Source organism: Neophocaena asiaeorientalis, unplaced genomic scaffold (genome assembly GCF_003031525.2).
Source record: "Neophocaena asiaeorientalis asiaeorientalis breed wild unplaced genomic scaffold, Neophocaena_asiaeorientalis_V1.1 scaffold461, whole genome shotgun sequence".
In the NCBI taxonomy this organism is placed as follows: domain Eukaryota; kingdom Metazoa; phylum Chordata; class Mammalia; order Artiodactyla; family Phocoenidae; genus Neophocaena; species Neophocaena asiaeorientalis.
Genome location: NW_020173230.1, coordinates 1,513,655 through 1,540,309, shown reverse-complemented (window position 1 = coordinate 1,540,309; position 26,655 = coordinate 1,513,655). Strand labels below are relative to the sequence as shown.

The 26,655-nt window shown below is 42.2% G+C and overlaps 1 protein-coding gene across 3 annotated transcripts in view; it reads left to right on the top strand.

Annotated features, from left to right (window-relative positions):
- The window catches only part of KPNA7 (karyopherin subunit alpha 7), a 64,825-nt gene extending 52,717 nt beyond the window's left edge, over nt 1–12,108 (top strand). For all 3 annotated transcript variants that reach the window (XM_024745401.1, XM_024745402.1, XM_024745404.1), the window contains 4 exons: nt 1,660–1,893; nt 3,389–3,571; nt 7,355–7,501; nt 11,902–12,108. In XM_024745401.1, the coding sequence (XP_024601169.1) occupies nt 1,660–1,893; nt 3,389–3,571; nt 7,355–7,501; nt 11,902–12,015 (678 nt within the window). In that variant the 3' untranslated portion in view covers nt 12,016–12,108. The remainder of the gene's footprint in view (nt 1–1,659; nt 1,894–3,388; nt 3,572–7,354; nt 7,502–11,901) is intronic.
- Nucleotides 12,109–26,655: the final 14,547 nt, after the last annotated feature.

Sequence of the window (26,655 nt, the reverse complement as noted above, 5' to 3'; positions counted from 1 at the left end):
TGTCTTACTTTTTCTTGGTCTGATAACTAGAAAAGATAGAAGAGCACCAATTAAAATTGCTTATAATCCCTCCACCCAGTGAACTATTCTTTTGTGGCCTTTCATTCTACTGGTCTATGCATGTAGACGTTAACAAGTTGGTGTGCATGTTTGTGTGTCTGTTTTAACGTGAAGCTCGTAACATTTGAATTTCTTACTCAAGTATAAAAGATAATTCCCCCTTATCCTCTCCCCAGCTGGTTCTCTTAGACTACTTCAGATATAGGTGAAAAGTAAGTAAAACCAAGGTCAAATACTTGACTCTGAGACATATGTCACTTACATAATATACTTCTTGAAAATGTAGTTTGAAGCATGGGTACCCCTTTTGATTTCTATGCCTAATATTGTATATTATGCAGTCTTAGCCATCATCTGTTCTGAGATGAGGGTAGCATTCCTCAGAAGTCAAGGTTAGTTTGGGGATAGTGCCGGGATCATGGAAGGTGTGAAGACAACATCTTCAAGAAGTTGTTTATCGTGGGGGCTTGGGGCCCAACTGTGGCAGTCCTGGCAAGGCTATGATTGGCCTATGGCACTTCTAACATCTCTCACTCGAGTAGCAGATACCTAGCATGATAGGCTAGGAAAACTCTAGAACTGTTGATGGGCTGTGCTGGGGCTGCCACTACCATGCAGAGAAACCAAAATAAATCCACAGTCAGCCCTCCTAGGACAGTTGTCTTAAGCCCAATCATAGACCCGTCCTGGGGACCTTCAAAGTTATTGAGAGAAGCTTTATGAATACACCAAAACAAAAAGGCCACTGAGATTTCACTAGCTCTAATAACATATACAACAGAAACTTTTTTTTTAAATGAGGTTAATTATAGGGACCAGCCTCATTCCCAAAGTGGTTTGTGGTGGTTGACTAATTATTTATTTTAATTAATTTATTAATTAATTTATATTTTATTTTTGGCTGCATTAGGTCTTTGTTGCTTCGCGCGAGCTTTCTCTAGTTGCGGCGAGCGGGGGCTACTCTTGGTTGCGGTGCGCGGGCTTCTCATTGCGGTGGCTTCTCTTGTTGTGGAGCACAGGCTCTAGGCGTGCGGGCTTCAGTAGTTGTGGCTTGCGGGCTCAGTAGCTGTGGCTCGCAGGCTGTAGAGCGCAGGCTCGGTAGTTGTGGCGCACTGGCTTAGTTGCTCCGCAGCATATGGGATCTTCCCACCCTAGGGCTGGAACCCGTGTCCCCTGCATTGGCAGGTGGATTCTTAACCACTGTGCCACCAGGGAAGTCCCTACAACAGAAACTTGATACTCGTGCTAAATACAAATTCAGTAGAAATTATTACATTGTAAAGGCAACCATCAATTTACCAATTTTCCCAATATAAGGATATGAAAAGGACAGCATCATTTGATAATATATCTCTTGACCTCTATACCACTTGAGCTGGAACTACTGGGAGGCTAGCGAGTACCTTTAAACTATGTAAACAGCCATGGATGCACAGAATTAATAAGGATCGTGGATATAATCATTGTTCACAGGCTTCCAGAAAACCATCAGCACAGCATGATGGATGTTTGGGAGGGCACGGAGCTTGATGCGGTGGTCACCTTCCACGGTGATGAATTCATGGTACTTGGTGACACTTTCTCACCTTGTTCTTCCAGACCCCCTCTCTGCGCACCGTGGGGAACATTGTCACAGGGACGGACCACCAGACCCAGCTGGCCCTGGATGCGGGCATCCTAGCTGTGCTGCCCCAGCTCCTCACACACCCCCGCTCCTCCATCCAGAAGGAGGCAGCCTGGGCCCTAAGCAACGTGGCCGCGGGGCCCCGCCAGCACATCCAGCAGCTGATCGCTTGCGGTGTGCTGCCTCCCTTGGTGGCTGTTCTAGAAAACGTAAGTGGCCCACGTGACAAAAGGTTACTCTCCAGCGGGCCCTGTGTTGAACTTCTTTAGCTCTTCAGAGGCAGGCTGAGAAGCAAAACTAATTGAGATCATGACGAACCTATGAAACATTAAGTTTCCTAACTCTCCCTGAAAAAAAGAAAGGGGCATCCCATTTTGAACAATCCATTAAAAATTTAGAAGTCTCAGCAAGAATTGGCCAGTGAAAAGGTGATCCCACAGCTCAAATACCCAGAGGAATCTTGAGCTGGTAAATACTGGCTCATCTCTAGGGTTAAAAGAATGTGCCATCTACTCTCCTTGGCAAAAAGGGATGAGGTTTGGCTTGGTTTTGTTTTAGGAGGAAAAACGTATCGGGTTACACTGAAGACAGGTGGCCTTTGCAGTGTAAAAGTCACATTGATGAAAGGGGTAATATATATAGAAAATCCAGATATAACGGTAGAAATACAATAAAGCTTCCTTCTTCCTCCTGATTCCCACTTCCTTTCCCCAGGACAATTATGAGGGTCAGCATTTCTTTTTGTCACCTTTTAGTGGATGAGCTATGTTTAAACCATCGACTTGTGAAACAAGTCAGGAGTGGTGACCTGGGGTTGCAGACAGAGGTTACTGAGTAGGATGGGGAAAAGGAGGCACTGGCCGTGTCCTGCTCTCAGGTTGGCTGGTGGGTTCCCAGGTGTGCATTAGGTACAAAAAGGTAGCCCAGGTTTGCTACCCAAATCATGGCATCTTCCAGTCTATCAGACACTTCCTATCCTGCTGTGAGTCTGTACATATTCTAATCAGAAACATCTAGTCAGAATCAAGGAGTAATCTTTTTTCAAACTGTGCCTTTTGAACTATAGCTTGCTTGGAGCCATACGTTTTTTGTTTTGGTTTGGTTTTTTGGTGTTTTTTTTAACTTTGTTTTAAACTGAGTCAGTTTTCCCCAGCCATAAAATGGGAATAACTCCTCCTTCAAAGGGATAGAAGGATCTGTGATAAATGACTCCCTTCTCTCTGGGCCAAGTGCTTTTTATAAATGTAAATGATGCATTGAGTGATATTTCAGTGGCTTTCCTCTGTCCCCTCCAGACTGTGTGCTCAACTTTGTAGCTCTGGAGCTTCTTGTCCAAAGTTTTACTGGAGGAGAAAGACTAGAAATGTAGCTATGGGTCACTATAACCTAAAATCCCTAATTTGTATTGATTGGGTGATGTTGGTTCTCTTTTTCCGATAACCTGACTTAAGAAAGTGAGTGTGTTTGAATTTAGAACCTCCCTCTAAGACCCCACATGAGTCTGCCTTTCCTCCTCCTTGGCTTCTCAAAGATGCTGTCTTCTGCTCAAAAACTAAAGGCAGGTTGCCAAGGGATTCTGTGTAAATTGTACATATAGTCCTGGGAATTAGGTAGTCCAGCCTACCTAGAAATTGAACCATGTTTGCATCACTATATTTAAATTCTTCAGGATCTGTCAAGAATGGAAATGTTCTCTCTCTGCAGGGAGAATTTAAAGTCCAGAAAGAGGCTGTCTGGACAGTGGCTAACTTCACAACTGGGGGCACCGTGGACCAGTTGATCCAGCTTGTCCAGGCTGGAGTCCTGGAGCCACTAATAAATCTTCTCACCATCCCAGACACCAAAATTGTTCTCATCATTCTCGACATCCTCTTTTTTATCCTCCAGGTGAGCTGTTCTGAACAGGTGGGTTTCTAAATAGCAATCTCTTAATTAAGATGTTTAATTTGGTCCTTAAAACCTAACTAGGGGCTTCCCTGGTGGCGCAGTGGTTGAGAGTCCGCCTGCCGATGCAGGGGACACGGGTTTGTGCCCCGGTCCGGGAAGATCCCACATGCCACGGAGCAGCTGGGCCCATGAGCCATGGCTGCTGAGCCTGCGCGTCCAGAGCCTGTGCTCCGCAATGGGAGAGGCCACAGCGGTGAGAGGCCTGCGTACCACACAAAAAGAACCAAACAAAAACAAAAAACCTAACTAGGATTCTCTTTTCCTCTCTACTTCCTCACCCCCTCCCTTTGTCCACACATCCTGTGGATGACAAGACAAGAGGCCTTTCAAAGAAGGTCCATCATCTTCATTTTCTCAGATAAGTGTTTGTGTGCCCAGCACTGTTTTAGATGTTCAGGAAATGACAAAGCAAAGTCCTTGTTCTATAGAGCTTTTGTATTAGCGGGGAGGGGAACAGACACATCAGATAGAGAGTTACGGGTAAAATATATCTGAAAGAGGGGTAGTTACTGATGGCCCAGAGTGGAGAGGGGATGGTGATCTCTTATATGTAGTAGTTAGGAGAAACTTCACTGAGGAAGGACATTTGAGCAAAGACCTGAAAGAAGTAAGTGAGTCCTGTGGATACCTGGGAAAGAGCACTCTAGGTGAAGGAAACCTTAAAAAGCAAGGAGCGGGGTGTGGCCAGCGCGGAACAAAGGGATGAAAGGTGGTGGGAAACAGGCTCAAGGGACCCAGGGGCCAGATCACGGAAGGTCTGTGAGAATGTGGACTTGCTCTGAGTGAGAAGGAGAAACCAATCAAAGGTCTGAAGCAAGGAAAAAAATAGTCAATGAGCCACGTGGCTGGCTCTTTTGGAAGACTGAAACATAGAATATACTTGAAGGAAGCAGCAGGACGTTAGCGATGATAGATCTCGAGGGACCATACTAGAGTTCCTTTTCCATTCAGCTATGTGGCTGGGAAAATGGACTACAAAGCCTTGAATTAGAATTCTAGAAAAGTCTTATTTCTGAAATGTAAGTTAAGCCAATATTTACATACTATTTGTGTCGGTTGTATAGTGAACAACAAATTACTCCTTGGTGGCTTAAAACAAACATTTATTATCTCATATTTTTTCTGGGGTTAGGAATCTGGAGGCAGCATAGTTGGATGGTTCTGGCTCAGGGTCTTTCATGAAGTTCAAGATGGAAACTGGGGCTGCAGTTTCATCTGAAGGCTTGGTGGAGGCTGGAGGATCAGCTTCCAAGATGACTCACTCACATGCCTAGAAAGTTATTCTTACCACATGGATTCCCTGGGACTGCTTGAGTGCCCTCACATCATGGCAACTGGCTTCCCCTGAAGCAAGTGACCTTAGAAAGCAAAGTGGAAGCCCCAATGTCTTTTATGACCTGTGAAGGAGGTTATTTGAACAGCATCCTATTGGTTACACAGATCAGTCCCTTTTAACATGGGAGGGGGCTACACAGGGGCATAACTACCCAGAGGCTGGGATCATCTCAGGCCATCGTGGAGGCTGGCAATATTCATTTGATTAAAGTCTTTTTATATGTGACTAAGCCATTTGAAAAGTTTTAAAGTAACACCAGAGGACTCCTTTTATTTATTTATATTTATTTATTTTTGGCTGTGTTGGGTCTCCATTGCTGCGTGCAGGCTTTCTCTAGTTGCGGCTACTCTTCGTTGTGGTGCATGGGTTTCTCACTGCGGTGGCTTCTCTTGTTGCAGAGCATGGGTTCTAGGCGTGAGAGCTTCAGTAGTTGTATCACATGGGCTCAGTAGTTGCGGCACATGGGCCCCAGAGCATGTGGGCTTCAGTAGTTGCGGCTTGGGGGCTCTAGAGCACTGGCTTAGTTGTGGTACATGGGCTTAGTTGCTCCGTGGCATGTGGGACCTTCCCGGACCAGAGCTCGAACCTGTGTCTCCTGCATTGGCAGGCAGATGCTTAACCACTGGACCACCAGGGAAGTCCCCAGAGGACTCCTTTTAAAAGCTCACTTAAAGCATCCTTTTCATGTAACAGACCTGAGTCAAGAACAGATTGGAAACAGCCCAATTAGACGCTTAGACTTTGAGCAAATCACAGACACAGAGTACCCACTTGGCAGCCAGAGGTGAAGTTGGACATAAAAAACGTGTGAAAGCACACTTGGGGGGCTATAGAAATTTAAGTTCATCTCATTCATTTGAATTAAACACTTGGGATTTTTTTTCTTGGGAGAGTCTGGGCAAATCCCATCTGATGGACCAGTGAAGCCCCTATATCAGATAGTGGCAGGGGGGACACTGAGAAAAATCAAGATGAGATAGAAAACAGTTTCACGTGGGCAGCAGAGTGCAGTTGTGGTTCTCTGAAGTAACTTGGGGGCCATCTGCTGTTCTGTCAAAGTCCAGAATCCTTCTCCAGGGCTCCTACTGCCCTGGGGCATCCCCCACTTCCCAGTTTTCTTGGAGGCTCACCTAGCACATTGGTTCTTACCTCCATTTTTTCACTGAAAGCCAAGAGCTCATTTTGGATGTACAGATAGGACTAGAAGGTATCAAGGCTTAGATAAAAGTGAAAACTCTCATCAGATAAATTATGGCCTAAACAATATTTAATTTGATCCATAGGAAGGTTTGGGATTTTTGTTCATTTGTTGGTTTTTATTACTGTTCACAGAATAGTCAGCAGAACCTACAGGATGCCAAAGTTGTTTCCTTCTCTCTCTCCACTTCCCCCAAACATTCTGTTTATCTGGACCACTCCCTTTTCTATAAATATGCAGCACTTATTCCCTCACAACTTTGTCCTTGCCATTCCTTCTCTTGGGGATGCTGTTACCCTGTGATGGACCCTGGCGCCGTACTATCCATTAAGAACTTGATACTTTCCAAGCCTCTTGTACACATCTTCTTTCTATAAATTAAAACTCTGATCGTTTATTATACTTTCTTTTTTTAATTCACTTTTTTATTGAAGTATAGATGATTTACACTGTGTTAATTTCTGCTGAACAGCAAAGTGGTCCAGTTATACAAATATATACGTTCTTTTTTATATTATTTTCCAATATGGCTTATCCCAGGATATTATACTTTCTATACTACAGCAAGTATTGTCTCCCCTGATAGTGTGAGTTATGAAAAGGCTTTCTCTAAATCCTACCTTTATTTCTAGTTTTGTGTTCCTTGCTCGTAGTATATGTACAAATGTTGAGTGAGTGAATACCCATGGATGAGAAATCCAATGATCAGCATTGGATGAAATCAGATCACATCATTTGTTTCCAGGGACCTCATTAGTTGCCATGGTGTGGCTTCTGTCACCCAGGGTCTCCTGCCCGACCCCTCAAGGCTTTTTCCAGGGAGTGCAGGGCCAGAACATCTGCATTTACATAGCATCACCTGAACATTCTTTTCTCTGTTTTTAAAACAATCTCTATTAATTAGAAGGGAGATACCTACCAAATAGTGTTTAGTGATGGATATATAGATGATGGCATATTCAGCAAAAAAAAAAAAAAACAACTGTATTTTGTGCAATGAAGATAAACCTCAATAGACAGATGACAAATATCCAAAATGAGAGGAAGACAATGCAATTTTAAGTCAGTCTGGGAAAATAACACTACAACTGCCCATTCTGGAGTGGGTGGCTTTCGTCCGATTCTGCTGAGGTGAAGCCCCACGTCCTAAGCGCTTTGGTGCAGAGTCTCACTCTTCTACGGCCCACAGGCAGCAGAGAAGATTTCTCAGAAGGAAAACATGTGTCTGCTGATAGAAGGACTCGGTGGGATTGATAGAATTGAGGCTTTGCAACTTCACGAGAACCGTCAGATTGCCCTGACTGCTCTGAACATTACTGAGAGACACTTCTCTGAGGTAAGTGCCCAGACCTCCTTGGCAGCTGATTACCTGGCAGGTACCTGAGCTGTTCCTGGGATGTGGGTGATGAACAGGCGGGCTTCTCTCATGACTCGGCCCTGAGTTTCTCCCCATCCATGTTATCCAGGCCACCTTTGAGTGGCAGCTTCCTGGCTCCTGGAAGCTGTTCTAGACCCATTAATCTCTTAGAAGTTTGTCCTGCTCCCTCTGGTGTAGAATTTCACTCGTTTTTGTTTTTGTTTTCCCCTACTCGCCTCTCTTAGGGGAGGGAGAGGGGGAAGAAAGGAGTATGATGCTAAAGTGACTTTGTACTGAGAAATACAAACAATGGAGGCAGGCCCAGCTTTTGAACAAACTTTTTTGCTACTTACTGCATTTTGTCTCTTTCCAGAATACGTTGATTGGGAATGAACTCAACAAAAGGCTCCCAGAATTCCTGCAGGAGCAGGGAATAATGATCAGAGAGCATTAGATACTTTAAAAAAGCTTTTTATTATAGTAAAACATATGTAACATAAAATTTACCTTGTAAATCTTTTTTTTTTTTTTAATTTTTGGCCACACCCCACAGCATGTGGGATCTGAGTTCCCTGACCAGGGATCACACCGCAGCCCCCGCACTGGAAGGCAGTCTTAATCACTAGACCGCTGGGGAAGCCCCTACCATGTAAATCATTTCTAGGTGTACAGTTCACTGGCATTAGGCACATTTCACACTGTTGTGCAACCATCACCACGTTCCACCTCCAGAACTTTCCCAAAGGAAAACTCTGTCCCCATTGAACAATAAATGCCCCGTTTCCCACCCCCCCACTCCCCGCCAGGCCCTGGTAACCACCATCTTACTTTCTGTCTCTGTGAATTTGACTACTAAGTGCCTCATAAGAGGAATTGTATGGTATTTGTCCTTTTGTGACAGGCTTTTTTCACTCAGCATGATGTCTTCAAGTTTCATCTGTGTGCTGTAGCATTTGTCAAAATTTCCCCCCTTAAGCCTAAGTAATACTCTATTGTATGGATATACTACATTTTGTTCATCTATTCACTGATGGACACTTGGGTTGTCCTTTTGGCTATTATGAATAATGCTGCTATGAATATGGGAGTACAGATATGTCCGAATTCCTCCTTTTATCTCTTTGGGGTAGATACCCAGAAGTGGAATTGTTGGATCATATGGTAATTTTGTTTTTCATTTTTGAGGAACCACCATATTGTTACCCATAGTGTATATACCATTTTACATCAACACACAAAGGTTCCCATTTTTCAACATCTTCACCAATCGGCAGGCGGACTCTCAACCACTGCGCCACCAGGGAAGCCCCTCTGTTTCTTTTTGTTGTTGTTGTTTTGTTTGTTTGTTTTCTTGTGTTTTGTTTTTTGATCATAGCCATTTTAATGGGTATGAAGTGGTATCCCATTGTGGTTTTTCTCTTCCAGTTTTATTGAGATGTAATTGACATAAAGCACTGTATAAGTTTAAGGTGTACAGCATAATGATTTGATGTACATACATCATGAAATGATTAGCACAATTAGTTTAGTGAACATCCATCATATCATAGGTATAAAATAAAAGAAAAGGAAAACATTTTTTTCCTTGTGATGAGAACTCTTTAAGATTTACTCTAACAACTTTCGTATATAACATACAGCAGTATCTTTTTAATTAATTTATTTATGTATTTTTGGCTGCGTTGGGTCTTGTTGCTGCGTGCAGGCTTTCTCTAGTTGTGGCGAGTGGGGGCTACTCTTTGTTGTGGTGCATGGTGTCCTCATTGTGGTGGCTTCTCTTGCTGCGGACCACGGGCTGTAGGTGCGTGGGCTTCAGTAGTTGTGGCTTGTGAGCTCTAGAGCGCAGGCTCAGTAGTTGTGCACACAGGCTTAGTTGCTCCGCGGCATGTGGGATCTTCCTGGACCAGGGCTCGAACCCGTGTCCCTTGCATTGGCAGGCGGATTCTTAACCACTGCACCACCAGGGAAGTCCCAGCAGTGTTAATTATATTACTTATGTTGCACATTACATCCCTAATAACTATTTATCGTATAACTAGAAGTTTTTACCCTTTGACTGCCTTCATCCAATTTGCCTTCCCCCCCCACCTCTGGTTACCACAAATCTGATCTCTTTTTCTATGAGTCTGCTTGTTTTTGAAGTATAATTAACCTATAATACTACGTTAGTTCCTGATACACAGAATAGTGATCTGATATTTCTATACCTTTTTAAATGTATAGGAAATGATCAAGGTAAGTCTAGTTACCATATGTTGCCATACAAAGATATTACATATTACTATATTCCCCATACTGTATATTTCATACCCATGACTCATTTATAACTAGAAGTTTGTACTTCTTAATCTCCCTCACCTATTTCTTTCAGCCCCCCTTCCGTCTGGCAACCACCTGTTTGTTCTCTCTACCTATGACTCTGTTTCTGTTGTGTTTGTTTTGCTTTTTAGATTCCATATATAAGTGAAATCATACAGTATTTGTGTTTGTCTGACTTACTTCACTTACCACAGTGCCCTGTAGGTCCATCCATGTTGTTGCAAATGGCAAGATTTCATTCTTTTTATGGCTGAGTAATGTTCCATTGTGTGTGTGTGTGTGTGTATATATATATATATATATTATCATATCATTTATCCATTCATCTATCAGTGGGCACTTAGGTTGCTTCCATATTTTGGCTATTGTAAATAATGCTGCTATAAACATTGGGATGCATGTATCTTTTCATATTAATGTCTTCATTTTCTTTGGGTATATACCCAGGAGTGGAATTACCGTATCATATGGTAGCTCTGTTGTTAATTTTTTTGAGGAACCTCCATACTCTTTTCCACAGTGGCTGCACCATGTGACTCTCAACCACTGCGCCACCAGGGAAGCCCCCTCTGCCCATTTTTAATCAGGTTTTTTTTTTTTTGATGCTGAGTTATATGAGTTGTATATTTTGGATATTAACCCCATATCAGATATATCATTTGCAAATATCTTTATCCATCCAGTAGGCAGCTCTTTTCATTTTGTTGGTAGTTTTCTTTGCTATGCAGAAAGCTTTTTCATTTTCTATAGTACCATTTGTTTATTTTTGCTTTTGTTTCCCTTACCTGAGGAGACCTATCCAAAAAAAATATTACTAAGACTGCTGTCTGTGTTTTCTTTCAGAAGTTTTATGGTTTCAGGTTTTATATTTAAGTCTTTAATCCATTTTGAGTTTATTTTTGTATATGGTTTGAGAAAGTAGTACAGTTTGATTCTTTTGTATGTAAACTGTCCAGTTTTCCCAACACCCTTTTTTGAAGAGGCTGTCTTTTCCCCATTGTATAGTCTCGCCTCCTTTGTCATAGATTCATTGACTCTGTAGTTTTCCATTAGATATTTTTCATATGAGGAAGGTGAGATCAAAGTTCCTAAGTGGCCAGGTAAACATGGGACTAGGGGTTTACACTCTGTTAGGTGTCAAACTTGAATCATTAGCAAAATCCAGAGCCATACAGTAAATATGACCAGATTGGTAGCTCTTCCTAATGAGTGGCAGCTAATCTTAGTTTGGGACCAAGAGGATGCTCTCAAAGCAGAGAAGACCCAGAACAGTGATTAGCATCTTCTGGGTTAAAGCCTCCTAAGAAAACCTTGTAATTAGGAAACTCATCCCTTAAAGGGGAGACGGCTCCTGAGGACTCCTCCAAGGGCTCCAAGTTAAAGACTTCTGACCTAGAAACAATTGCTACACCTATCATACCCTTAACTCAATGTAAGGTTAATGTTCTTTATAGCAAAACTGCTTTTAAAAATAAGCCAGACACAGGGGACTTCCGTGGCGGTCCAGTGGTTAAGACTCTGCCTTTCCAATGCAGGGGGTGCAGGTCTGATCCCCAGTTGGGGGAACTGGGTCCCACATGCCACGTGGTGCGGCCAAAAAAAAAAAGCCAGACACAAAAGGACAAATACTGTATGATTCCACATACATGAGGGACCTGGAGTGGTCAAATTCATAGAGATAGGAAGTAAAAGCGTGGTTGCCAGAGGCTGGGAGGGAGATGGGAATGGGGAGTTGTTTAATGGGTACAGAATTTTGGTTTGAAATGATGATAAAGCTCTGGAGACAGATGGTGGTGGTGGCGAAGTAATGCCACTCAATTGTCTACTTCATGGTGAAAAAGGGTAAATTTTACGGGATGTATGTTTCACCACATGCCCAAACTGCATTTAAGGTCCATCCTGAGCAATAGTTCAATGCTTCTCTCCTTTGATCTCTCCTCTGAGGGAGCCTCAAGTCTGACAGGGCAAATTCTAATCCACAGAAGATGTGAAGGAGTCAATTGTGCAGGAATAATGTGCTGAGAGCCTGGAGGTATAACAGTGTCTCTTCTCCCCTGAAGGAAGAAGAAACTGGCACAACCTTACCAGCCCGGGGCCAAGGTCACGAATTCTTAAAGCACTTAACAAACACATACCAAAGCTCCACAACTCCTAAATCAGGGACCAGACCCTAAGAGTCACCTCTTTAAGAACCCTTCCCCTTGGTGTACCACAGGTATAAAGCTTTTAAAATTTGAATGATAATAAAAATTTCCACACTTTCACCTATTTTTATTTGCCTATTGTACATAGTTTGGGTGCAGAGAGATGGTGTTAGTCACCTTCAGGCTGGATGCCCGCGTGCTTGGACTAGGGATGTTGCAGTGACTGGCAGAGAAACAGACAGGAAGGAAGGGATAACTGGCTCTGTCAATTTCATGATGTAAAAGCTAAACGGAAAAACTCTGACCCTCATGCATTTACCCCCAATTTGTTATATACCGTAGAAGAAATGTCAGTCTCTTGGTTAACCACGTACGATCCATAATTCATCTGCTGTTTTTCTGAAACGTGGAGTGACTGTTTAACCATAATAGCACGTGACCCTTTAGGCATAGCAGAGAAGATAACTGGACTCGAAGTCGCAAGCTCTGGACTCCAGACCTGGCTCCTTTTCTAAATCCTCTGCTCTCTTTGTGCCTCACCCGTCAATTCTTCTCGTTCCTTTGGTCTTCAGGTTTTCATCTGTGAAATAAGGATTAGATAAGTTAATAGTCATATAATGTTTGCATGTATTTTATCTTACATGAGACTCATGACCCGAGAAGTAGGTGAGGCAAAAATGATCAATTTCCAAGTAAAGAAGCTGGAGCTCACAAGGTTATCTAATTTGTCTTGCATCTTTTAATAAGGGACAGAGCAGGGCCTCAGGTACCACCTGACCGCAGGGCAGCTTGCTTCTTCCGGAACAAGTGATCTGAGGGTGTGTGCATGGGAGAGAAAAAGAGAGAGTGCCCAAGACAGAAGTCACAGACCTTTATAACCTAATCTCAGAAGGGATATAGCATCCCTCCTGCCATCTGCTATTGGTTGTACAAACGAACCCTCATAGAAAGTGGGAGGGGCTGCACAGGTGTGTGCGACCAGGAGACAGGGATCACTGGATGCCACCTTGGAGGCTGGCTACCACGTTATGCTATGCTACCATGTGTTCGCATTTTAAAAGACCTCATTTAGGTGATAGCCTAGAGCCCGTGAAGTCTCAGCAAAGAAATAGAAGAGATGAAGAAGAACCAAATGGAAATTTTAGAACTGAAAAATACGATAACTGAAACAAAACTTTACTGGATGGGCTCAACAGCAGAATGGAGGAGACAGAGGAAAGAACCGGGCGACTTGAAGAGAGAACATTAGAAAGAAGCACCTAGAAAGAAGCACTTGAAGAGAGAACATTAGAAAGAAGCACCTAGATCCAACTACCAGTTTACAGGAAATCCAGAGGACAGAGGAAAATGTGAAGCTGCACTTCAGATATGCCCTTGGCAAAATGCAGACGGGAAGAAACTCTGCAGGACAGACAGCTCAGTTTCCTCATTTAATAAATTTCAAATAAAAAATTGCACATTGAGGGAACCTATAAAAGACATATTGACCAGCTGGAATGTGTATTTGTATTCTGATTACAACAAATGTAAAAATAAAACACATTGGACATTTGAGACATTGGAAACTTGAACATTGAATTGAGGTTTGATATTAAATAATTGTTAATTTTTTAGGTTTAATATTAGGGTTATGTTAATTTAAAATGTCATTTTAAAGAGATATGTACTGAATGATTACAAATGCAATGATGTTTGGAATTTGCTTCAAAGTAATATGGGATAAGGGAAATAGAAAAGAAATATATTTTGTGCATCTGACAATGTGGTGATAGCTGGTGATGGGTCTGTGGTAGGGGTAGTTATTATACTATTCTGGGTTTTTTTTTGCCCTGTGTGGATATTTGAAGTTCTCCATAATTAAAAGTTAAAAAGAAACCCTTATGTCCTCTTACTCCAGGGGGCTGAGCATCTGACCCTTCCCCTGGCAGTAAATTGGAAGTTTTCTCAATTGGGTAAAAAAGGTCTTTGTACTAGAATACATTGGGCAATGTTGAAAGCAGATTTATCATGCTGAATGCAGGGGAATTAAATAAATTACATAGGGAACAGTGAGCACCCCCTCATCCCCACACCCCACTGGTAAATGGAATGCTCTCAGCCAGGTGTAGATCCTCCAAGTAGGAGACTAGAAGATCCTTCTCTGGGAAATCTGACCACCCCAAGAGAAAAGACCTAAAGACACTGGTGCTGTGGGCTCCACAAGGAAACAACCAGTCAAATTATCCCAGGGTCTCAGAGCTTCCGATCAGCTTTTTAGCACCTCACTCTTAAATGAACAGGCCAAGGGCCACCAGGAATCATCAAACATTTGAGGAAGGTCTTTGACATAATAGAGGCAAAACAAATAGCACTGGTGGGAGATTTGGAAGAAAAGTCATACAAAGAAAAAAAATTAAACAATCCTGGTATCATTAGTATACTCAAGAGGTTAGCTATTGCTTCCAAGAAGCAAAAATAGGATGCTGTTTAAAAAAAACCCAAGAACAAAAAGTACTCTTAGAAATTAAAAATACGTAGTAGAAATGAAAAACTCAACAGTAGGGTTGGAAGATGAAGTTGAGGAAATCTCTCATAAAGTAGGGCAAAATGATGAAGATAAAATAAAAAAGGTTATATAAATCTTGGAATCCAGGAGGTCCAAAATCTAAATAGAGCTATTCCAGAAGTAGAGAATGAAAAAATATTGAAAAGAAAATTATCACAGAAATAATTCGAGTATTTCCCAAAGCAGAAGGAAACATTTCCAAACTGAAAGGATCCAGCAAAATGCATGAAAATTAACCTATGCCTAAAGCACATCACTGTGAAATTTCAAAACTCTGGTAAAAGAGAAGATCCTACAAATTTCCAGAGAGTAAAAATAAATCATGTATAAAAGATCAAGAATCAGAATGACTTTCTTCTTACTCAGCTGCTGGTCATGAAACCTTTTATCAGACCCAGTCAGCTAATCTATTCATGGGAGAATCCTAATGGGAACACATAGATGTATATATATAAGAAATCTGAGCCAACTGTTCAGAAAAATTAACCCAGGCTCCTGTTGTTAAATTTGCATGATCAAGAACAAGAAGAAAATCAGCATGATGAAACAGAAAGGCCAAGGTGAATGAAACAACAACTTTCGCTCGAAGACATATAATTCAGAGAAGGTAGGGGAAATTAAATCTCTAATTTATATTCTCAACAGATTTGAGAAGCTAGATATTGCAGCCATAAAACAAGAAGATTGTATGAACCAGGAACAATCTGAGAAATTGAATGATTGCCGGGAAAAAAAATCCAAGAGAGTGGTTTGAAGATAAAGATAAGGAAATCTTTCAGACTACTGACCAGAAAGTTACAGAGAGATGAAAAAGTTGGGAGAAAAATAAGAGACAGGATCGATTCAGGAGGCCCATCATCTGAGTACATGGAGTTCCAAAAAAAAAAAAAAGACAAAGGAGAAAACACAGGGAAAGGCATTACCAGAGATATCATGAAAGAAAACTTATCAGAATTGAAGGAATCTCTAGGTTGAAGGGCTCACTGGATGCCAAGCAGAATAAATAAGAAAAAAGACCAATACCTCAGACTACTGACCAGAAAGTTACAGAGAGATGAAAAAGTTGGGAGAAAAATAAGAGACAGGATCGATTCAGGAGGCCCATCATCTGAGTACATGGAGTTCCAAAAAAAAAAAAAAGACAAAGGAGAAAACACAGGGAAAGGCATTACCAGAGATATCATGAAAGAAAACTTATCAGAATTGAAGGAATCTCTAGGTTGAAGGGCTCAGTGGATGCCAAGCAGAATAAATAAGAAAAAGACCAATACTTACATTCAATGCTGTGAAATTTCAGAATGCCAAGAATAAACAGAAGATCCTAAAAATTTCCGGAAAGAAAAAATGTTACCTTCAAAAGAATGAGAATCAGACTAACATCAGATTTGTCTCTGGGAACACAGAATGCTAGAAGATTATGGAAAAATGCCTTCAAAGTTCTGAGGGAAAATTACCTAGAATCGAGAATTCTGTATTATGATAAAGCATAATCATATTTTCAGATATAAACTCAGAGGGATTACCTTTCAAATACTAACAGAGCTGTTTGAGAATGTACTCTTTCAGAAAAGGATGAAAACAATCTATCTCCAACCCCCCACCAGAAAAAGAGCAAGACATAAGATACAAAAAATGGTGGAACCAACCCAGAATTCCAATTAAAAGGAATCCCAGGATGAGAGTTATGGAGTGAAGCTGGAAAGCTCTTTGTGCCATATTAGAACAGAAAGGCAGAGACCTTCAGGTAGAACCACTTCAACAAGAGGAATGAAATAGATCCACGTAATAGGATGACTAAGAAGCCAGATGATGTTAATGGCATGATGAAGAAAATATGTCTGTTTCTCATCAATAAGAAAGTAAGTAAGGCAATTAGAAACAACAGGGGAAAAATTGTGTAAGAAACTCATGACCAAATGTGAAGCAAACAAGATGTGGTGTGATTTTGATCTTGATTCTGAAACAACTCATGAAACCAACAGACAAAACAGGCAAGTAACTCTGCATGCAGAAGAGATGGTGAATGTTGTCCTTGACACTGTCAAAGTTCAGCAGACAAAAGATGCAGCTGGGGGACTTCCCTGATGGTCCAGTGGTTAAGACTTTCTGCTTCCAGTGCAGGGGACAGGGGTTCGATCCCTTGTTGTGGGAAGTTCCGCATGCTGTGGGGTGTGGCCAAAAATAAATAAAATTTAAAAAAAGATGTAGGTGGAGATGTAGAGGAGTGGAGCAGAAGGTAGAGTACCAATATCTTCCTTCATCTAACTTGGAGGGGTCACGTGTTTCAGGCTGACCGATTGAAAAGCAAAGGCAGGTTCAAAAAATAATATTTAAAAGGACAAATAGAAGAACTGAAAACAGTAACTACAAAAGTGGGGGCAGGAGGAGGGAAGTGCTAGCTACCTAACTCCTCATCTTTCATGATCGGGAGTCAACAGATGCAGTCTTTTTTTTTAATTTTTAAATTTTTTATACAATTTTTAAAGGTTATGCTCCATTTACAGTTATTACAAAATATTGGCTCTATTCCCCATGTTGTACAACACATCCTTGTAGCCTATCTTACACCCAGTAGTTTACACCTCCGACTCCCCCACCCCTATTTTCCCCCTACCCGCCCACCCAGTTTGTTCTCTGTATCTGTGAGTCTGCTTCTTTTTTGTTATATTCACTAGTTTGCTGTATTTTTTAGATTCTACATATAAGTGATGTCGTACAGTATTTTTCTTTCTCTGGCTGACTTATTTCACTTAGCATAATGCCCTCCAAGTCCATCTGTGTTTCTGCAAATGGCAAATTTTCATTTTTTATGGCTGAGTAGTATTCCATTGTGAGCACACGCACGCACGCGTGTGTGTACTACATTTTCTTTATCCACTCATCTGTTGATGGACAAGATGAAGTCTTAAACTGGTGGTGAATCAAGAAATACCAGTGTATATATATATGTTATTATTTGTAAGAATATTATATATCTGGTAGCATATGTATAGAAAAAAATTCTGGGAGACTAGTCACCAAACTGCTAACCTCTGGTAGGAGATAGACAGGATTCCCAATTTTGTCATGGGTGGTTTTTTTTAGTAATAATTAAAAATTTAAAAACCTCAGAGACATTAGAATTGTGTGATCTCCTGGTGTGTCGCATGAATATGGATTTGAGTCCTAGATCCCTGAGGCACGACTACATACAATGAAAGTCTGATGAACAAGTTGGGAGTTACCAGTAATAAAAAGGCACTTTAGAGTGTAAGCGTCTCTCCTCCAAAGTAAACACCGTTTCACTCAGTTTGGGTGAATCATAATTGGGAAAATATTCCAAATTTGTGATTTGCTTGTCTTTGAAAAATGTGATTGTTTAGAAAACCTTTAAAGTGGTTTTCTTTGTGTGTGGTGGGGGGAGGGGGCAGAGAATCATAACATTTAACAATTATTAAAAATTAGGGGAATTTTTATTGTTTATAAAGTCCTGGTCATTACCTGCACATTCAATTAAATAAATACACTTAGGAAACCAAAATCCCTCTCTGGAAGCTTGCAGGTTTAGACACAAATGCCCCTAGATTAAGAACAATCACAGGACACCTTAACAGAGTATTTTTATAGACATGTTCCATACCGGTAATGCTGATAATAACAGTATGTTATTGGTATTATATCTATTTTATAGATGAAGAAGTTGAAGTTCAGAGATTTAAGGGAATCACCCAGGATCCCACAGCCAGCAAACAGGGGAATATTTAAACCCACTCTGCTGATACCAAGTCTAATCCAGCTCGTCTGCCTAATGTGGTGATTGCCAGGGACTTAATTGCTCTGGGGTTTATCCTGGTTCTTACATGCCTTGGGTTTTTAGTTCTCCACGCATTTTGAGGGAAGGAAACTCTGATGATTGTTAAACAATTCATGGCAAGTCTCTAGTTTTGAGGAAAGGTGGGGAAAGAAATGTTGGGGTGATCAAGAAATTAGAATCCAAAGGAGGCTAGAAAGTGATTTTCATGGGACTTCTCTAGAAGGATTTCTGAGGAGCATAGCCACCCTAATAACCCCGGTAGACTGTAGACATGGGCTTTCTCTTTGACCATGGCCATAAATCTGGCTTCTGAACTAAAAATACTCTTCTATCTAAATCCGAGGAGTGGGAATTCCCTGGAGATCCAGTGGTTACAACTTGGCTCTTTCACTGCTGAGGGCCCGGGGTTCAATACCTGGTCAGGGAACTAAGATCCCGCAAGCTGTGTGCGGCAAAACGAACAAACAAAAAACCAAAACAGCAACAACAGCAACAAAAAATGCAGGAGTTTTCTCATCTGAGTGATCAGGGGCCAAAGCAGCAACTCTTTCTTTGAACTTCCAGACCAGGTCTTCCCAGTAGAAGAGAAATAGCTCTTTGGCAAAACAATCTAGTGCTACCCAAATACCATATTCCAGGCCAATGGCAGGTTCATAGCTTTCCTAAGTCATTCACTGTTGGCGCCGATCCCCTCTCACCCTCTTATCCCACCCACTTAGATACGAAGTATTCTGCAAAGGATTGCATTCAGGGGATGGAAACTCCTTCAGGGAAAGGATGTGTCAGCCAGATGAGTTCCATGAAACATCTCTAATGATACTTAGCCTCACCCTTTTTCCAACACAAGCTTCTCCTAAGACCAGCCCATTAGTATCAAAACATTCCATCCGGATGCAATGTGGTTTATTTAGGATAACATTCAAGTCTCTTAATTTTCATCCATGAGTTGAGAATCTAACCGGAATCCATAAATTCAACTGCAGTAAGGGCAGTCTGTTTTCTTTGCAGCGAGTACTTTCCAGAGCGAACATCTAACTGTTTTCCCACTTGATTCCAAGGACTCTCACTTTTAAAAGAGGAGTATGACAGCCTTGTCCTGTGCTCAGTTAAGACATCACAGGCTTTGCTCTCTGAGCAAATTGCAACGTCTACATTGATTATACCTCTAAGTGACAACCTGAGATGAGAATTCACGGCAGAAATAGACGTGGCTTGTGGAGAAAGCTGCTCAAGCCTTTTAAAAAGAAGCAAATGTTGGGGGGCTGCCTTATGAGAAATGAAGTTACCAACCATACCTCCCAAGTATATTTATTTATTTATTTTTTTAGCGGTACGCGGGCCTCTCACTGTTGTGGCCTCTCCAGTTTGTTTTAAATCACGGACTTCCTTTCTTCTTGTTAGGCTGTCTCCATCTTCCCATGAGTCAGTGTGTGCTTGGGGAATCAAAAAGCGAGCTCTAAATTATTGGTATCCGTTTAATCAAATAAGAGGGAATGTTAATCTGTGGCTCTCCTTCCCCCTTGTGTTCCTGAGGCAGACATTAGGCTTTTGGGGGCTGTTCAGTTCTCTTCCTATTAGGGAGAAAGAACCTACTGTGTATAGTTTGGGCAGGAGGCAGCACTCCAGTTCCCACTATGCAGGTAAAAGGGGCTTCGTTTTTCCTTCTCACTGTCCCCAGACAGCCAGGCTTTAAACTCAACCAGCTGGGAACTCCTTCTAGAGCATATAATCTTTTAAAAAAAAATTTTTATTGGAGTATGGTTGATTTACAATGTTATGTTAGTTTCAGGTGTGCAGCAAAGTGAATCAATTATACACATACATATATCTACTCTTTTTAAGATTCTTTTCCCATATAGGCCATTATGGAGTACTGAGTAGAGTTCCCTGTGCTATACAGTAGGTCCTTATTAGTTATCTATTTTACATATAGTAGTGTGTCTATTTCAATCCTAATCTCCCAATTTATCCCTCCCCCCTGGTAACCATACGTTTGTTTTCTGCATCTGTTACTCTCTTAGAGCTTATATTCTTGAAAGATAAGGACAGATGGCATTAATTCCTAGGGGATCAGGGGTGGCATCCTGGCCACACTGTTTCTGATAAAAGAATCTGCTTCTTGGCTGTTCAGATGTGTTGATCATGGCCCATTGTTTAATCACATTGTTTATAGAGCTACTCCATAAACAAAATTACCTTTTTAAATGAATAATAGCAGTTCAATTATTTTCTCATTTTCACTCATGACCTTACCTGTTTCTGAACATGGACTGTGGGGTTCAGCTATGATCTTTAAAGAAAGACTTTGGAATTATTTTTCTGCAGTTGCCCCTAATTACTTGGCTGCATCTATTTGAAGAAATAATCTATATCTCAAATAATTCCACAGCCATAAAACAACTACACACCTATCAGGATGGCTAAAAGGAAAAATAACACCACCAAATGCTGGCAAGAATGCTGAGGAGCATTGCTGGTAGGTAAGTGAAATGCTACAGCCACTCTGGAAAAGAGTTTGGTAGTTTCTTGTAAAACTGAACATGTAATTTCTTTATCACTCAGCAATTATACCCTAGGGTAGCTATCCCAGAGAAATGAAAACTTCTGTTCACATAAATACCTGTACACAAATGTTCATAGTAATTTATTTGTATTAGCCAAAAATTGGAGTTAGCTCAGGTGTCCTTCAAAGGATGATTGGTTAAACAAACGGTGATACATCCATACTGTAGAACACTACATAGTAATAAAAAGGAGGGAACAATTGATACATGTAACTACCTGGATGACCCTCCAGGGAATTATGCTGCATGAGAAAAAACTATCCCTGAAGATTACATTCTATATGATTCTATTTGTGTAACGTTCTAAAATTGACAACATTTAAAAATGGAGGACAGATTACTGGTTACCAGGTGTTGAGAGTGGGACAAAAGGTGTGGGTACAAAAGGGCAACATGAGGGATCCATGTGGCATTGGAACTGTTCAGTATTTTGACCATGGTGGTGGATACTTAAACCTACACATATTAAAACTGTATAAAATTTAATACACACACACACACACACACACACACACACATCAGTATAAGTAAAACTGGGAAAATCTAAATATCACTGGATTTTATCAATGTCAGTACCCGGGTTGTGATATTATATTGAATACTACGAGTTTGCAAAATGTTACCATCAGGGGAAACGGCAAAGTGTCCAAAGGATCTCTCTGTATTATTTCTTACAACTGCATGTGAATCTACAATTATCTCAATAAAATTTTCAATTAGAAAAAACAAGTAAAACACCTTACCAATGATAATAATGTACTAAGACTTGCATCAAGTTTAAGTTTTAATTTAGAGAAAGATCCTAAAGGCTTCTGGGCATAAAAGAATAAATAAATGTGCTAATTAAACATGATTTTATACACCCTGTTGTTTTAAAAATCTGATGTTCAGGTGAAAAGTAAAAGAATACTAGATGCCAGATCTACGAAAGACCTTAAAGTCCAGTCTGATCTAGCCACTGGCCTCAGAGGCAACAGCTCAGGTCCAGACGTGTCCTCAAGAGGCATTTTTTTTTTGCGGTACGCGGGCCTCTCACTGTTGTGGCCTCTCCCGTTGCGGAGCACAGGCTCTGGATGCGCAGGGTCAGCGGCCATGGCTCACGGGCCCAGCCGCTCCGCGGCATGTGGGATCTTTCCGGACCGGGGCATGAACCCGTGTTCCCTGCATCGGCAGGCGGACTCTCAACCACTGCGCCACCAGGGAAGCCCCAAGAGGCATTTTTTATAGCTGTCTCTACTCCCACAAGGGATCCTCTGCACACTATTCCAAACAGATTTCCCTAGGGTAATAGAACTTGCAGGTTTTGGAGCAAAGACTAGCACATGCATTTTACATGTACTAATAAGAACTGCCATTTACCGAGTGCCTGCTGCGTTAGACTGCTAAATCTACACCCAAGATTTAACTTAAGCCTCATGATAACTTTGAGCGAGAGGTATTTTTATCTCCATTTTACAGATGAGCAAAGTGAGACTTGGAGATTTAATTAACTTGCTCTGGCACCAGCTGGTAATAGGATGAAGCTAGGGTAAATTGTAGGTCTGTGTGGATTATAGCTGCCCTCTTTTCGGCATACCCACTGCCTTCAAAAGGAGCTACTGCTCTGCAGAACACATACATATTGGATATTCCCAATGCTATTTGCTTGGTCGTTGCCTTTAGGTTAGGAGTTCTTAATCTAGGGGTGATGGGAACTTACAGGATATACAAATTGGCTTCAGGAGATCATGAACCCACTGAAATGGGATGCAAAATTTGGTGTGTATTTGCCCATATGAACTTTTCTGGAGAAAGGCTCCATTGCTGCCATCAGATTCCCAAGAGGTTTGGGACTCAAAAAGAGGTTAAGAACTGCTGCAGCTAGATCCAAAGAGATTTTTTCCCCGGCTGGAAAACCTTTCAAATGCCCAATAACACTGACTCAGGGAAGTGATACATCTGGGGCAATAAAATCAGCTACTAAATCCTACACAGAAAGCAGGGTCAAAACTACATTTTGTAAAGTCATTGCAAAGAGGATACTTGCAGAGACACTGAATTCCATCTCTGCCTCAGCAGAATTGTTTGACATTTCCCATCTATTTGTTCCAAATATCTTTAGTATAGTCATCCCTCCCTATCTGTGGATGATTGGTTCCAGGACCTCCTGCAGATACCAAAATTTTCAGATGCTCAAGGCCCTTATACAAAATGACGTAGTATTTGCATGTAACCTAGGCATATCCTCCCGTATATTTATTTAGTGGTACGCTGGCATCTCACTGTTGTGGCCTCTCCCGTTGCGGAGCACAGGCTCCGGACGCGCAGGCTCAGCAGCCATGGCTCACGGGCCCAGCCGCTCCGCGGCATGTGGGATCCTCCCGGACCGGGGCACGAACCCGCGTCCCCTGCATCGGCAGGCGGACTCCCAACCACTGCGCCACCAGGGAAGCCCTTTATTTATTTTTTAACATCTTTATTGGAGTATAATTGCTTTACAATGGTGTGTTAGTTTCTGCTTTATAACAAAGTGAATCAGCTATACATATACATATATCCCCATATCTCCTTCCTCTTGTGTCTCCCTCCCACCCTCCCTATCCCACCCCTCTGAGTGGTCACAAAGCAACGAGCTGATCTCCCTGGGCTATGTGGCTGCTTCCCACTAGCTATCTGTTTTACATTTGGTAGTGTATATATGTCCATGCCACTCTCTCACTTCGTCCCAGCTTCCCCTTCCCCTTCTCCATGTCCTCAAGTCCATTCTCTATGTCTGCGTCTTTATTCCTGTCCTGCCCCTTGGTTCTTCAGAACTAATTTTTTCTTTTTTTTTTTAGATTCCATATATATGTGTTAGCTTACGGTATTTGTTTTTCCCTTTCTGACTTACTTCACTCTGTATGACAGACTATAGGTCCATCCACCTCACTACAAATAACTCAATTTCGTTTCTTTTTATGGCTGAGTAATATTCCATTGTATATATGTACCACATCTTCTTTATCCATTCATCTGTCAATGGACACTTAGGTTGCTTCCATGTCCTGGCTATTGTAAATAGAGCTGCAGTGAACATTGTGGTACATGACTCTTTTTGAATTATGGTTTTCTCAGGGTATAGGCCCAGTAGTGGGATTGCTGGGTTGTATGATAGTTCTATTTTTAGTTTTTTAAGGAACCTCCATACTGTTCTCCGTAGTGGCTGTATCAATTTACATTCCCACCAACAGTGCAAGAGGGTTCCCTTCTCTCCACACCCTCTCCAGCCTTTATTGTTTGTAGATTTTTTGATGATGGCCATTCTGACTGGTGTGAGGTGATACCTCATTGTACTCCTGTATATTTTAAATCATCTCTAGATTACTTATAACACCAAATACAATGTAAATGCTATGTAAATAGTTGCTGGTGCAGAGGAGTTTTGCTTTGGGGAACTTTCTGGAATTTTTCTTTCCAAGTATTTTCGATCACAGATTGGTTGAATCCACAGATGCAGAACCCGTGGATACAGAGGGCTGACAGAGTTTTTGACACATCTGATACAGAATGAAAGGGTATCAAGGTACATCTTAAATTCAATATAAGGGCTTGCCTACAGCCTTAACACAAAATTGTGGGTGATAATTTTTTTTTGCGGTACGCGGGCCTCTCACTCTTGTGGCCTCTCCCACTGTGGAGCACAGGCTCTGGACGCGCAGCCTCCATGGCTCATGGGCCCAGCCGCTCCGCGGCATGTGGGATCTTCCCGGACCAGGGCATGAACCCGTGTCCCCTGCATTGCCAGGCGGACTCTCAACCACTGTGCCACCAGGGAAGCCTGGGTGATGATTTTTAAGTGGGCAAATACCTTTTATCATCTCTATCAACTTTTAATGGAGTAGGGTGTAAGGAGAGAAGATCCAGCAGCTACGTGACTGCACTTACACTGAAAACTGCGCTGGGAAATGCATTCACTTTCCTGCCTTTGCGCATGCTGTTCCCTCTGTCTATAATGCCCTTCCCCACCTCTTTGCCCAACAAACTTGGACTTAAACTTGCCTCTAAAGCCCTAGATCAAGATCCTCTGTGACTCTTCTAAGCTCTTCCCATCTCTCTCCTCAGGTAGAATGGTCCTATTCCTAGCCTCTGTGCACATCTCTATCACTGTATCATTATCAGTTCTTGTCTGCTTCATCCAACCAACAGAGCCTCGGAAGTGCTGGAGCTCTGACTTACTTATGTTCCTTGTCCCTAGCCATGTATTACTTGTTAATGATAAATGAAATGCAATCCAGTAACCTCCAGAAGTGGTCTGACTCAGCTGTTGAGGAAACAAGAAAAGGCCCAGACATCTAGGAAGGTAAGAAAACAATGAGGTTAAGAAATGAAAAAAAAAAAAAAAAAATGAAAGGTTTTCAGGTAGGAAACAGCTGAGGTAAGAACAGGGTCCCACACTCAGGTAAGCAGAGAAAGAAAGACGTTTAGTCTGGTTTACAGAGAAGAGACTTCTTGAATATGCGAACAAAGCAGAGGGAGAAATACTGACTGGACTGAAAGAAGAATGGGGATTACTCGAGGCATTGCAGGCTCTAAATGGATTGATTCAGATTCAGGAACTCAGTGACAATTGCCTCAAAGAGAAACAGCTGGATTCTGGATCTACTGCTCTGTTGACTCAACATAGTTTGTATTCTTGGATATTTCACTAGAATCAAAGTCTGAGCTGCAAGGGGCCATAGAAACGATCTAGGTCTGTCCTTTTATGTCACTGACTGAGGCTGGGAGAGGCAGCCTTGAATCCAGGCTAGGAGAGAGTCTTGAGCTCAGCCTGAGTAGGTGGACATGTCAAGGGGCTCCAGGAAGAGGGATCTATTCTGAAGACTGTGACCCCAAGACAGGTCTCTGGCTGCAAGGGATGGCTGCAAGGGCTCAGAGCCTGGTTTCCTTAGGACACAAACCAAAAAAGGCATTCAAAGAATCAGGTAGTTGGTCAAAAACAAGTCTGATAAACAAACCCAGCTTTTCCTCTCTATCAACACAGTATTTCCTCTCTGTAACGGGTTAACAAACAGAGGAGTCTGTTTGCTGGAGAAAGCATAATGGGCTTTTAGTTCTACCCTGCGACTGTGGGAGAAGTGTTAACAGAAGGCAGGGAAACACAGGCCATAAAGCTGCCTTTTTGCTTGGCTAAACTGTACGCAGATTGGATAATGACAAACATCTTATCTACCTCTTTATCCATCTCTCGCATCTTGTTTACCGTGTCCATATATGGCACTTTCTGCGATTCTGGCAACTTTGTTATGGGTCAATAGAGCGCACTAGTTGCCCAGAACACACCTAGGGGACTTTGTCTCTAGAAGTTCCTCCCTTGAAATTGCGTTGTCTAGACGCTCTTTACTAAAAGTAAATAAACTGGGATTGCATGACTATTCGTGCAAAGTGCTTGGCGTAGTAACAGGCCACGGTTTCCTGTAAGCCCCCCTTCAACAGCTCTCAGGAGCTCGGAGCCTTGAGTGAGAGACCTGGAAAATCGATTCCGTTCTCTGAACCTCAACGTCCGCATTGGCAAACCGGTTCCCTTCGAGAATGTGGCGAAGACCAAAGGCGACCACGCGCTGGCCCAGCCGTCCCGCCCGCCTAGGTGTGTGCCCGGCGCTCGCTCCCGGCCCCGCGGCTCTGCACACCGCGCCGGGTTCCACGGGCCTCCGAAGCGCTCGGCCCCAGCACCCGATCTCCTCCTCCCGCCTCCCGGTCCGACGGGTGCCGGGAACCCGGCCACCGGTTCCGGACCCCTAGCGCCCTGGGCT